We start from the raw sequence: 13,091 nt of genomic DNA on the forward strand, positions 1-13,091 counted from the left end.
TTTTTTATACAACTGCTTTATATTTTCAATTGATGAAACTTATCAGTCAGTACAACATAAACATATTGCTGTAAGCAGAGATGCATAGGGTTCAATTACACAGAGCTAATGTGTCAACACTTTAGTTGTGGCCATTCAGTAGCCACAGCAAAGTACTCTGCCAACGTGGCAAGATTTCATTGATTTCTCTGAACATGTGACCAAATGGCATTTGAAGGAAGTCTTGGAAGAATAAAGACGTTGTCAGAAGTGGGATTCGAACCCACGCCTCCATTTGGAGACCAGAAGACTCCATTGTTAGAAAAGTCATCCACCTTGAGTCTGGCGCCTTAGACCGCACGGCCATCCTGACACGAACACGGCCCGCAGCATAGCCATTTTTTTTTATACAATTGCTTTATATTTTCAATTGATGAAACTTGTCAGTCAGTGCAACATAAACATATTGCTGTAAGGAGAGATGGACAGGGTTCAATTACACAGATCTACAGAGTAATTTGAAATCACTTCAGTTGTGGGCGATCAGTCACCTTTGGGAAGTACACAGCAAATGCTTCAAGTAGTTGTAGATTCCTCTGAACACGTGACCAATGGCATTTGAAAGAAGTCTTGGAAGAATAAAGATGTTGTCAGAAGTGGGATTTGAACCCACGCCTCCATTTGGAAACCAGAACACTCCATTATGAGAAAGGTCATTCACCTTGAGTCTGGCGCCTTAGACCACTCGGCCATCCCGACAAGAACAGAGTCCCCAGCATAGCCATTTTTTTTATACAATTGCTTTATATTTTCAATTGATGAAACTTGTCAGTCAGTGCAACATAAACATATTGCTGTAAGGAGAGATGCACAGGGTTCAATTACACAGATCTACAGAGTAATTTGAAATCACTTCAGTTGTGGGCGATCAGTCACCTTTGGGAAGTACACAGCAAATGCTTCAAGTAGTTGTAGATTCCTCTGAACACGTGACCAATGGCATTTGAAAGAAGTCTTGGAAGAATAAAGATATTGTCAGAAGTGGGATTTGAACCCACGCCTCCATTTGGAGACCAGAACACTCCATTATGAGGAAGGTCATTCACCTTGCGTCTGGCGCCTTAGACCACTCGGCCATCCTGACAAGAACAGGGCCCCCGGCATAGCCATTTTTTTTTATACAACTGCTTTATATTTTCAATTGATGAAAGTTATCGGTCAGTGCAAGATAAACATATTGCTGTAAGCAGAGATGCACAGGGTTCAATTACCCAGAGCTAATGTGTCAACACTTCAGTTGTGGCCATTCAGTAGCCACAGCAAAGTACTCTGCCAATGTGGCAAGATTTCATTGATTTCTCTGAACACGTGACCAATGGCATTTGAAAGAAGTCTTGGAAGAATAAAGATATTGTCAGAAGAGGGATTTGAACCCACGCCTCCATTCGGAGACCAGAACACTCCTTTGTGGGAAAAGTAATTCACTTTGAGTCTGGCGCCTTAGACCACTCAGCCACCCTGACAAGAGGGAGGCTCCGCTCCATGGCGATTTTTTTTCATACAATTGTTTAACATTTTCAATTGATGAAACTTATCCGTCAGTGCAACATAAACATGTTGCTGTAAGCAGAGATGCACAGGGTTCAATTACATCGATCTACAGAGTAATTTGACATCACTTCAGTTGTGGCCGATCAGTAGCCTTTGGGAAGTACTTTGCAATTGCGTCAAGCAGTTGTAGATTGCTCTGAACACATGTGACTTACGGCTTTTGAATGAAGTCTTGGGAGAATAAAGACATTGTCCAAAGTGGGATTTGAACCCACGCTTCCTTTAAGAGAGCAGGTTATTACATTGAGAGCCTTTTGCCTCAGACCACACGGCCAACCGTAGAAATGTGCTGGCCTGAGGTTTTTTTCAGGTTGTAGTTAGCAATTTTACCTTTGTCCTCTTTCATTACCTAACCACAGCTGCATTTAATGTCCTCAGTTGGTAGAGTGTAGCAACATTTTCTTTTATTTGGTTTGCTTCTGTTTTGACACGTTATGTATCTCTTAAGATTTTCTGACTCAATACATGCCCAGTTTTCCCCTTGTGGACTGCAATGGGACTGAGACAAAACCTTCTCGACCAACTTGCTTTGTAACATGTCTTTTTTTAGTATCTTTCTAATGTGCCATCTTTGATTTTTGGCACCAGTAACGCAGTCAGACACAAGCTCCCATCTCTTCTCTGCCCATGCAGTTCAATAGGGTACCATGCACCATCGTATGCATTTGACCTTTTATTAGTATTGCAATGAACATGATATGTTTTTTGGATGCATCTCATTCTGACATCATATTGGTGCTGCTTTGTCAATACAATGTGTTTTTCTGCTTTCTGAATGCAATGCTTTTTCGCAGCTTTGTGAATTCAGTGCTGTGTTGAGATTTGTGAATACTATGCTGTGTTGCTGCTTTGTGGATTTGATTATGTGGTTCTGCTTTGTGAATACAATGCTGTGTTGCAGCTTTGTAAATACAATGCTGTGGTGCTGCTATTTGAATACAATGCTGTGTTGCAGCTTTGTGAATGCAATACTGTGTTGCAGCTTTGTGAATACGATGCCGTGGTGCTTCTTTTTGAATACAATGCGGAGTTGCAGCATTGTGAATACGATGCTGTGGTGCTTCTTTGTGAACACAATGCTGTGTTGCAGCTTTGCGAATACAATGCTATGGTGCTTCATTGTGAACACAATGCTGTGTTGCAGCTTTGTGAATACAATGTTGTGTTGCAGCTTGTGATGGGATCGGCACAGGCAGCCTGCAGGCAACTCAGACTGTGGACTCCAGCAACATCGACAAGTTCATCAACTGCACCAAGATCAACGGCAACCTTGTGTTTCTCATCACCGGCATCAAAGGGTGAGAGACTTTTGTGAAAATATATTTGCATGATTATACATACAAACAAATTGCACATTCTGTTGTGTCTTAATTATCTCTTTTGCACACGGAACCTCAGATGTATCACGTACACTTTGTCACCAGATATTCTGTTAGGGCAATGTCTGAGCTAAAGAAGCTACACTCTGAGCTTCTTCTGAACATGTTCAGAGCTCAGTGGGGAAGATACTGCAGGTGACACAGGGTGGTCCTGTATCTTGTTGTGTCTTCCAGCATGTCTTTTTTTAGCCTTTGGGTTAATGGCTTTCGCTGCACCTGAATTCCCCAGGGAGAGAAGCTGGCTAACAACATGGCCGCCCTACGGTCCTCACATGAGCGTCAGTGTCATCCCCTGCAGTAGAAAAAGCCAGTCACTTCCCATTACTCAGCACAAAGGTCATCTAGTGCAAGGAGATGGAAATTGAGACAAGGGTGGATTTTTTTCACTCGCATTCACTTTTACGCTTTCCCTTGTCAGTCGGAAACTCTCCGCGGACCAATCCTTAAAGGTTAAAGCCAACCCTTTTGTCTGCCAGTGTACTCACACAGTTTTTTGAGCAGTTGTGCTGGTACAAATCTAAAGAGAGAGGATCATTGAGCACGGTCAAACAAGGAGTGCATTAGAGCCTCTCTGTCCCATACACCTTTCTCTCACAAAACTCTGGATGTTGAACTTGGGATCGACCCACGTTTCCCTCAGTCACACCGCACAATGGTCCTTGGCCCTTTGCCGTTCACACCAGACCCGGGGCTTTCCAAGGTCTGCAAGTTTACTTCTCATTGCTGAAAAGGGCTGTCCCATTTTGATTTCATTAAAAAGCAGACATTATATTCATTATATTCATATTAAAAGCAGACATTAAGTTGCCAATGTACAATCTTTCTGTTGTCCTCAGTGTTGTTTACTTGAATGACATTGACCTCAAGAATGCCTGATCTAGTTGCTGCTTGTTTTTGTATGTATGTATTTTTCAGATTTTTGTGAAATGCAGTGTTTCTCCTCCTGGTATTGGTAAAACTCCTTTGTGCATAACGGCTCAACCAGACGACAACCTGCAATAGCCAGATGCAATTCGCTGAGGGAGAGAGACCTAATCAGCATTGCCTGATGGGAAATATTAAATTATGTACGTGGGTCTTAAAAGGGCAGTTTTTGCAAAAAGTAGGCTATCGTACATAGTCAAAGGAAAGGACAGTATATATCTTGCTCGAGAGCAGGGCACCATCCTGGGATGGATATCCTGGGTTCACTCTTTTGCAACAACAGCAAACACGGGACATTCTCAGGTCGTTGCTTCTGTGTGAAAGGGGTATCACTCTCTCTCTCTCTCTCTCTCTCTCTCTCTCTCTTTCCCTCTCTAACAAGTAGGCATGGTGTGTAGATTTGTAAATGAAATGTTCATTAAAGGAAGTAAAAAGTCTCTCTCACGCTCTCTCTCTCTCTCTCTCTCTCTCTCTCAGAGATGTGTATCATGGCATCGAGGCTCTGGACCCAGAGAAGCTGAATGTGTTCCGCACTGTCAGAGAGATCACAGGTGAACAGCTTTATATTCTCAGCTTACATTTGCTTTCCTGCATATTCAGAAAAAAGAGGCAGGGTTAGACTAATGAGGATATGCTGGGCCTCACCATGAACTGAACATCCATTTCTGTGCTGGTATGTCCATGACTACACAGACAGACAGACAGACAGACAGACCAGGACAGCCTAGATAGGATAGGTGAAAACTAGTGAAAATATAGAGGTTATTCACATAGGTTAGTTCAAGTAGTTAAACTGAATAGCCTATGCACGCCTATAATTGTTTTGATACACATTTTGTTGTTAATATAATCAATTAACTGACTAGTTAATGATCATATGCATGTTTTGTGAATGAGGCCAAAAATAAACAAAAGAGCCTATGCGCAAATGTTCTTTTCCCTTAAATTTTTATTTTATCTTCAATTAGGGCAGAAAAGTAAAATAAATGGATGTGTTAATGAATTTGTCCTTGAAAGCAGGCTGTTCAAGGTTAAAGTCACTTTGAAAATAAATATTTTAAATTCACTTGCAGATCCTCTCAGCCTGTTGTCTTGCTACAGGGTATTTTTTATCGGTATTTTTTTATTTTTTTGAATGGCTCACCACACTTTCCGTGCAGCATCTTTTCTCATTCTCAGGGTTAACTGTGATCTTGAGTGTGATGTATCCTCTTCCTTACTTACTTTGAATTCAGTCCCTGCTCTGTTCTGTCCTCCCCCTCTACCTCTGCCTCAGGCTTCCTGAACATCCAGTCCTGGCCAGAGAATATAACGGATCTCAGTGTCTTCTCAAACCTGGCTACCATTGGAGGGAGGTCGCTGTACAGGTGAGCCTATCACAGGCAGAGATCAGGGTTGACAAAGGAAAGTGATTCAGATGTATAGATAGAGGAATGTGTGGGAAAGGTTAGCGTGCTTGTGTCTGGAAGACATAGGGGACGCTATTCTCATCTATACACTACGAATCCAGTGTCTTGACAAAACTGCTTTGCATCAGCTCTAGACAAACATTTTACTTTCCTGCTAGCTGCAATATACTCAGTAGTTCAGCAAGAAAGAGTTAGAAAGAAAAAATTATATCTAGAAACAAACAGACATACACTAGATACAGAATTTGTTATGAGAGCCTTTGTTTTTGAACCCTTAAAAATCCAAAAGATGTGTTTCATCTTTCCTCATGGCAATTCTGAGAAAGACAGGTGAGGTCATTGCTATGACAAAGGTTTTGTTTAAAGAATAAATCCTTTTTTTTGCTTCCATTTGTGAGTAGCTGAAATCCTTGTATCCAGTTTTCAGTCTTGTTTCCATGCACCTTGGCAGAATTCTGTCAGGTTATGGCCAATTTGGACGAATCTGGTATATTCAGGCCGATAAATTGATGACTTGATAGAGGTAAAATGTAGCATGAAAGGAGTAATTAGCTGAGAACTGACACTGAAACTTGGAGTCATTTGAGCCTGGACATCTGGAGATTCGCTTCAGTTAAAAGTCTGTGAGGTAGTATTACTTGGGTCCTTGGGTGTGGTGGCCCCACAAGACCTCTGATCCAAAACAGGCTGAGGTAAGTGGCCGACTTCTACACACAGGTCATAACCTCCTTCAGGGTGTCATTGAAAGGGAACTGTTCAGTTTTCCCATCTCCATGGATCCAGTGTTGTTTCTGAGAACCAGTGTTAACAGATCATGAATGATCTGAAGAGGTCCAGTGACTGACCTTCGTTAAACAGTGTTTGTATAACAGCGCTTGCCTTAACTAAATGGTTTTCCTGCCTCCTCCTTACCCTTGTTATCCCTCTGTTGTGCCCCCCCCCCCCCGAGTCTTTACCTATTCCTTCCCTCTCCTCATCTCATTTACTCATTTATTCAATTCACACCGTGTGTTTTTGTTATGTTAATTATCTCTCTTTCTTCCCCCCATTCTGTCTCTTCCCTATCCTCTGTCTTTCATTCTTGAATCTCATGCTTGACCCCCTCTTTTTGCTTCCTGCTGCACTTGACCTAACCCGTGTCTTGTTCCTGAACCTCGTAACCCCCCCCCCCCCGTCCCCTGCAGTGGTATCTCCCTCCTGATCCTCAAGCAGCAGTGGATCTCCTCCCTACACCTGCAGTCACTGAGAGAGATCAGCGCCGGCAACATCTACATCACCAACAACAGCCAGCTGTGCTACTACAACACCATCAACTGGACCAGCCTGTTCCGCACCAACAGCCAGAAGGCCATGGTCCGCAACAACCGCAGCCCTAAGGAGTGCAGTGAGTACACACACTCTTCCCCACACACACACACACACACACAGCCCCACGGAGTGCAGGGAGTAGCCACACTCTCCCCAACATACACACACACGCACACACACACCCTCTCAAGGAGTGCAGTGAGTACACACACTCTTCCCCACATACACACACACACACACACACACACACACAGCCCCACGGAGAACAGGGAGTAGCCACACTCTCCCCAACATACACACACACACACACACAGCCCCACGGAGAACAGGGAGTAGCCACACTCTTCCCCACATACACACACAGACAACCACACACACACACACACACACACACACACACACACACACAGCCCCACGGAGAGCCGGGAGTAGCCACACTCTCCCCAACATACACACACACGCACACACACACACACACACACAGACAGCCACACACACACACACACACACAGCCCCACGGAGAGCAGGGAGTAGCCACACTCTCCCCAACATACTCACACACGCACACACACACACTCTCAAGGAGTGCAGTGAGTAGCCACACTCTCCCCCACATATGCAGAATTACACGCACTCACACAACCTCAAGGAGGGCAGTGAGTGCAGTGTCCACAAATGTGAACACAGACACACACAGTAGCCACGCTCTGCCCCAATACAAACTAGCTCTTGTTCGTGAAACAGTGAATTCCTGCATGCCTGTTCATTTCCCAAGGTGGAAAATAAAGTATTGTCAGAAGTGGGATTCGAACCCACGCCTCCATTCGGAGACCAGAACACTCCTTTATCGGGAAGGCTAACAGCCTTGAGTCTGGCGCCTTAGACCGCTCGGCCATCCTGACAACAGTACCTCCTGTTCTATGGTCAAAGGGTGAAACTTGTGCAGGGATAGAAAAGTAACTGTTATCAGTAGGTTATATATATCTTGATAATGCGCAGAAACATCCAAAAACAACTTTTTAAAAGATGTGAGGAATATCACAGGAGTACCGTAAATTATTAATATAATGTGCAGTTTTATCTGAATTTAAATATTTTTGTCATTATCAGAATAATACTTTTTGTTCTAATTATTATTGTACTGGTTTTATTTAGACACACATACACACACAAAGAGAATTTGATGTTCATTCATCATTCATTCTTCTGGTAGTGCACCAGAACATACACTGCCTATAGCAATTGGCTTTAGGCAATGAGCTGGACCGCCGTACATCATGAATACACCCACGAAAGGTCAGACTAGGAGAAGCGTAGTTCAGTTGTGATTGGTTGACCTGACTGGGAGTAGGGGATGATGGGACTTGTTTCTGGTTGTGCCTGAAAATAAGGCAACAGCTCTTCCCCTTTGCTGGCTTGCTGAAGGTATGCATTCATAAATAATCCCTATGTTGTGTACTGTTTACCTCCCATCCCTACAAACGACCAGTTCTAAATTGAAATTGAAATTAAATCAAAGGAGAAAGGGGTGAACAGCCATATCCTCATCTCATTTGCAGGTATAACTAAAATGGTAGGAACATATGCAAACGTTTTTCAATACTATACCTGTGTATCACCCCTCGGTGTAATTAACCCTTTAATCCCATTTATTCTACGGTATACCAGTTTCGTAGAGATGTTACGTGTGTGCTGTTTGTGCCCCGCTGACTCACAGCCCAGGAGCAGATGGTGTGTGACCCGCTGTGCTCTGACTGGGGCTGCTGGGGTCCTGGAGCAGACCAGTGCCTGTCCTGTCGTTTCTACAGTAGGGGGCGCACTTGTGTGGACTCGTGCAACCTGTATGAAGGGTAAGCATAGCCACGTCGTGGCACACTACCCCCTGTCCCCTGTGACTGGCTGTCTCCAGCATCCTGGGAGAATCACAAACACCCATGAGACCCCGGGGAATACCTGTGCACTCTTACTATCCCAGATAATGCATCTGGCAACACCATGCACACACACGCACACACACACACACGCTTGCGCGCGCGCTCACACACACACACACACAGACTCACACACACACCGAGAAGGGGATATTTATCCCATGTATCCCAAGTCTTGGAAAGTGCAACATCAGTGTTTTTCATGTGTCATTAAAGTAGATTTGTGGGGGCTGGCAGACACCATCCAACATTGCACTCAGCAAGCTCGGGAACCAGACGACACGAAACTGCCTCGCAAAATGCCTCCTCACTGTTATCTTTTTCCTTGAGTTTCAAATTTGGAGTATTTACATTTCCTGCATACTGGGAAAAGGATCCACGAAACACTTTTCGTATCCACGTGGATGTCCCATTTCACACCCTCAGAGGGAGTTAGCCCCTCTTAGTTCCTGGGGGCCCTCAACCAGCCCGCAGTGGCCCTGTTTTGAGACCTGCCAATGACAATGTTTGTGGCACTTTCCCACCTGCTGGGGGCGCTCTCGGCCTCTATCCTGCTTTGAAGTGTGTACAAATTACGAGAAGAGGGTGTGGGACCATGTTCCCAGTTGCTGGATGCAGCAGATTCTTGTAACAAATTGCTTATGTGGTCATGATACAGTCTAGCATGTTGGTATTAAAGATGATTTTTTCCCCCCGTTTTTTCCCATTCTTCTCTTTTTGATCGGATACCATCTTTTATTTTCGCCAGATGTGGTGTGTTTCGCCTAGATTTATTTATTTATTCATTTATTTTTTCATATCTGAAGCAAGCTGATTAATGGGAATGAAACAAAAAAATGTCTTTTTGTTCTTTTGTTTTTGGCTCTTTGTGATTTTATAAATGGAACTGGCTCAGTGCCACGGAGGCAGACTCTGAAACAAGCTTGGGTGTAAAAGGCCACCAGTAAACCCAGGCAGCTTGAATCAAAACTACTGAATGTTCCATTGCCCATAGGCGAAGCATGTTTCTTCTGTCTTCTGACATTAAACACGGAGATAAATTATCATTTTAATTTGCATAAGGCTTTATTTATTTCGCAGTCTGTTCGGTTTTGTTGACTCAAGTATAAGAAACGGCTGACTGCAATGGACATGTTTGTTTTTTTCGTAAGCTTTTTCGTTCTGAAATATGGCATGCATGCATTGCCATTTCAAAGGCTTATTCCGCTTATCCCTTGATCCATGTGTAACCATCTGCAGTACATTATATGTACAGCACACGATTACTGCATGAAGATTTACTGCATGTCCTGTATGAAAATAAATGTCCTGTTTGCTGTATGCTAGTTTATTCTAATTCTCACCTTGAAGTGCTTTTTAAAAGTCTCACTCATGATGCAGTTACTCTCTGTATCTGCAGGTCACGGTTGTATTTGGCCGCTGGTCATTGAACGGAGGACCAGGTCCCACTCACTCATACTTGTTATCCTTACACGATTGACACACCTGTCGACACACGTCGAGCCTTCTTCCTGCCTCAACCAAATCAACAGTCTTCAGTTTAAATCAAAGTGTCACACATAGAGGTTTTACACAATGGCCTTTGATCAGCTGTTGGGAGCAGAAAAGACCATTGAATTATGGTGTGTGAGTGTATTTATTTGATTTCTTGTTTATTTGTTATCTTCATGAAAGGGGTGGGTGTTGGCTAGCCATTGCTGTTTGGAATAATTCTTGATATTGGCTTATTCTGTGTAATAGTGTCTGTGTGCATGCATGCGCCTTTGCCTGGCCTCTGAAGTGTCAGACACTGAAAAGCACTGCATGCTAGTGATTCAATAATATGTTAGAATAACAGTTAACTGTTGCCTTTTGCCGAGGAGTCTTTCCATTGCTAATTGGTGGGTGGCCAGTTGACTCCAATCTTGCTGGAAACATTCACCTTGGGGTCTCTGAGCGTGCTGAGTTCAGAAATTAAAGCAATTTATTTTTGTAATGAGATTTTTCAGAATTGATACAGGGAATTCATGGACAGGCAATTGCACACACACTAATTCACAAAAATATTTTAGCTAATTTGCTACTGTGGAACCCCTAAAGATTAGCCTTAAAATTAAATCATACAGAAAAGTATTTTGACTAAATTTTATAGTTAATATAGTTAATATTTAATTGGCAGCAAAACCCCTCAGTGCTTTATATTCAGATATTGTACATTTTATGTCTGCTTTCATTGGACTTTATTAATACAACTATATGTGTTGTTATTGTTGTCACAGATTCCACCATACATACAGTCTATACGTTTGACCTTTAATCCCCAACTGATGGTAGGCACAATCTTTTTTTCCGTAGGTCTATACAGACCATCTGTGATGCTTGAATGAATAAATTAAAGAATCAACCAGTCATCACATAACTGTGTCCTTATTTTTTGCTGAGATGCATAATATCCAGCCAGTTGCCCCTAGAAGTGGACATTTGGAAGATTTTAAACATTTACAATGATACTTAATTTTAGAGTGTATTCATACATTACATACCTCATTGCCTGAAAGTTTTCGGTTCAGTTCAGCCCCAAGTCACACAGCAGGCACTGTGTTGTGTTGGTCTATGGTTCCATCCAGCTCCTCCACCCTTAGACTTGCACAGTCACGCTACGACTCCTACTGCAGCACTTTATTACTCTACACGACATGGCTGCCATCAAGATGGTAATTGAACACCATTGCTAGCCTATGTGGAAGCATTCGATTAGTCCAACTCCACTCGATAAGTCTCTCTCTCCACCTCTTAAGATGGAAATGGGAGAATGAAGCTTCATTAATCCCGTTCTGAGGGAACGATATCGTTCTCTCATTCACTGACTTGTGTGAAAGAAAGATTTCTGGCTGAACATTCTGACTGTTTAACTGAGTCAATGATAAATTACAACAGCCCATGCCGTGGTAGGGTTTATGTAGCAACAGGTTCCTATTGTTTTATTCCTCAATATATTTGTTCAGTTCTAAGGAGACTTGGTGTTCATTTTGCCCAATACAGATTGCTCAGTGCTTGCCATTTCAGTTGCTTAACTTGCACATTAATCCAGTAGTAAAAAGATACAACCACATTAAAATAGCGCAGTAAATGACAAACTAGAACAGAGTAAACAGCAACACCATAAGACATCGCACAGTTAATTCTTTTTACAGCCACGATTCCTGTGGCTGTAAAACTGATCAGAATCAGCCGACACAACAGCGTAGGCACACTCTGTGAGACTGTGGGATAAGATATGATTCTCCCTTCCATTCTCTAATCATGCTCACGTGAGCTACCTGTCGAGCACCTGGTCTAGAAAAGTTATATATTATATAACTTTTATTTAATATTCCTATGATTATGAATGAAGGAAGCTGTTCTGTACCAAAGACATGAGTCCCTCCCACACGCTCAGAAAAACGATGGTTCCAGAAGGAACCCTTTGGTTCCATAGAAGAACCCTGTCTAGTTCAAAGGTTCTCCCCATCAGGCAGCTGTCACACTTCACACCAATGATGGAGGGTTCCATAAAGAACTAAAAACGGCTCCTCTACCCTCAAGCCAAAAAACCCTTTCTTTGAATGTGCAGTTCTCCCAGTTCTCTGAAACACCATAGTAGCTGCTACTCTCTGCCCAGCAAAGAGCATGTACACCACCTTTATCAACTGGAAATGATTCACCTTTTGCTGGCATATAGAGAAATGTATTTATTTCTTTTCAGAATAAAAGCCCTTGTGATATACCATCTAATTTTAGATTTCAGAGAAGTTGGTAGGCCGTTCTTTAGTCTTTAGGAGCCTTACAATTAAATGCTTTTTTCTTTTCAATTTCAAGTGAAATTATTGGGACATGAAAAAGAAGATGATTATTATGTCTGAGAGAATAATTGGAAATATAATTGTATGGGATGATTAGCTCTTGTAAATACAGTAGGTAGCATTGTTGAATACATTAATACATTTAACAAGAAAGAGGTACCAGTGTAGCCATCATCTATTTTGGAAAGAAAGCCATTGAAGTGAATATTGATATATAGTATCTCCGTAGTCAAGAACAGGCTAAAACAACTAGGATATTAGCTTAATTTTTACTTTCATGGTAAAACCTTTGTGGGTAGTGCACCATCAAAATGATCAGTGGTAGACGTAAGCCTTTGCCTTGTACCAAACAGCATGGTGTAAGACGTTGTCTGATTAAGAACTAGTTGATATCATATCATACTGTATGTTTTGGCTGGTTCTAGAGCTCCTCTTAGCCCCACAGTTAGGCAGTGCAATACAGCTGAAAGAGCACACAGGTGCTGCACTGCAGGATGTGGGTCAAAGGGGAGAAAGGGGCACCAGAGTGCTCATAAGTGAGAGACTGAATCAAACTAATCACAGACTATACATTCCGATTGGCTCATATCAGACTACGATCACTCAGTCACTCAATTATTTGAATCCCTGTACCTGTGGATTTTAACCAAGAGAGGCAGAGAACTATTTGTGCAAAAGCACGGCGTGTGTACTGTCTCGGCTAGTTGCAGTGCTGAATTTGAATTTGTA

The 13,091-nt window shown here is 42.6% G+C and overlaps 1 protein-coding gene and 5 non-coding genes across 6 annotated transcripts in view; 1 reads left to right on the plus strand and 5 right to left on the minus strand.

Annotated features, from left to right (window-relative positions):
- The window catches only part of LOC133116879 (receptor tyrosine-protein kinase erbB-4-like), a 235,788-nt gene that overhangs the window by 178,167 nt on the left and 44,530 nt on the right, over positions 1–13,091 (plus strand). Inside the window, exons 9-13 of the mRNA XM_061226882.1 lie at positions 2,762–2,888; positions 4,371–4,444; positions 5,170–5,260; positions 6,487–6,686; positions 8,328–8,460. Coding sequence (XP_061082866.1) covers positions 2,762–2,888; positions 4,371–4,444; positions 5,170–5,260; positions 6,487–6,686; positions 8,328–8,460 — 625 coding nt within the window. The remainder of the gene's footprint in view (positions 1–2,761; positions 2,889–4,370; positions 4,445–5,169; positions 5,261–6,486; positions 6,687–8,327; positions 8,461–13,091) is intronic.
- Positions 242–352, minus strand: trnal-caa (transfer RNA leucine (anticodon CAA)). The gene is made up of 2 exons: positions 315–352; positions 242–287 (listed from the first exon to the last, which is right to left on the minus strand). It is a non-coding gene; the product is annotated as a tRNA-Leu (tRNA).
- On the minus strand, positions 628–738 carry trnal-caa (transfer RNA leucine (anticodon CAA)). Its single transcript has 2 exons — positions 701–738; positions 628–673 (listed from the first exon to the last, which is right to left on the minus strand). It is a non-coding gene; the product is annotated as a tRNA-Leu (tRNA).
- Positions 1,013–1,123, minus strand: trnal-caa (transfer RNA leucine (anticodon CAA)). The gene is made up of 2 exons: positions 1,086–1,123; positions 1,013–1,058 (listed from the first exon to the last, which is right to left on the minus strand). It is a non-coding gene; the product is annotated as a tRNA-Leu (tRNA).
- On the minus strand, positions 1,392–1,502 carry trnal-caa (transfer RNA leucine (anticodon CAA)). The gene is made up of 2 exons: positions 1,465–1,502; positions 1,392–1,437 (listed from the first exon to the last, which is right to left on the minus strand). It is a non-coding gene; the product is annotated as a tRNA-Leu (tRNA).
- trnal-caa (transfer RNA leucine (anticodon CAA)) lies at positions 7,402–7,512 on the minus strand. Its single transcript has 2 exons — positions 7,475–7,512; positions 7,402–7,447 (listed from the first exon to the last, which is right to left on the minus strand). It is a non-coding gene; the product is annotated as a tRNA-Leu (tRNA).

This window comes from Conger conger, chromosome 17 (genome assembly GCF_963514075.1).
Source record: "Conger conger chromosome 17, fConCon1.1, whole genome shotgun sequence".
Classification (NCBI taxonomy): Eukaryota; Metazoa; Chordata; class Actinopteri; order Anguilliformes; family Congridae; genus Conger; species Conger conger.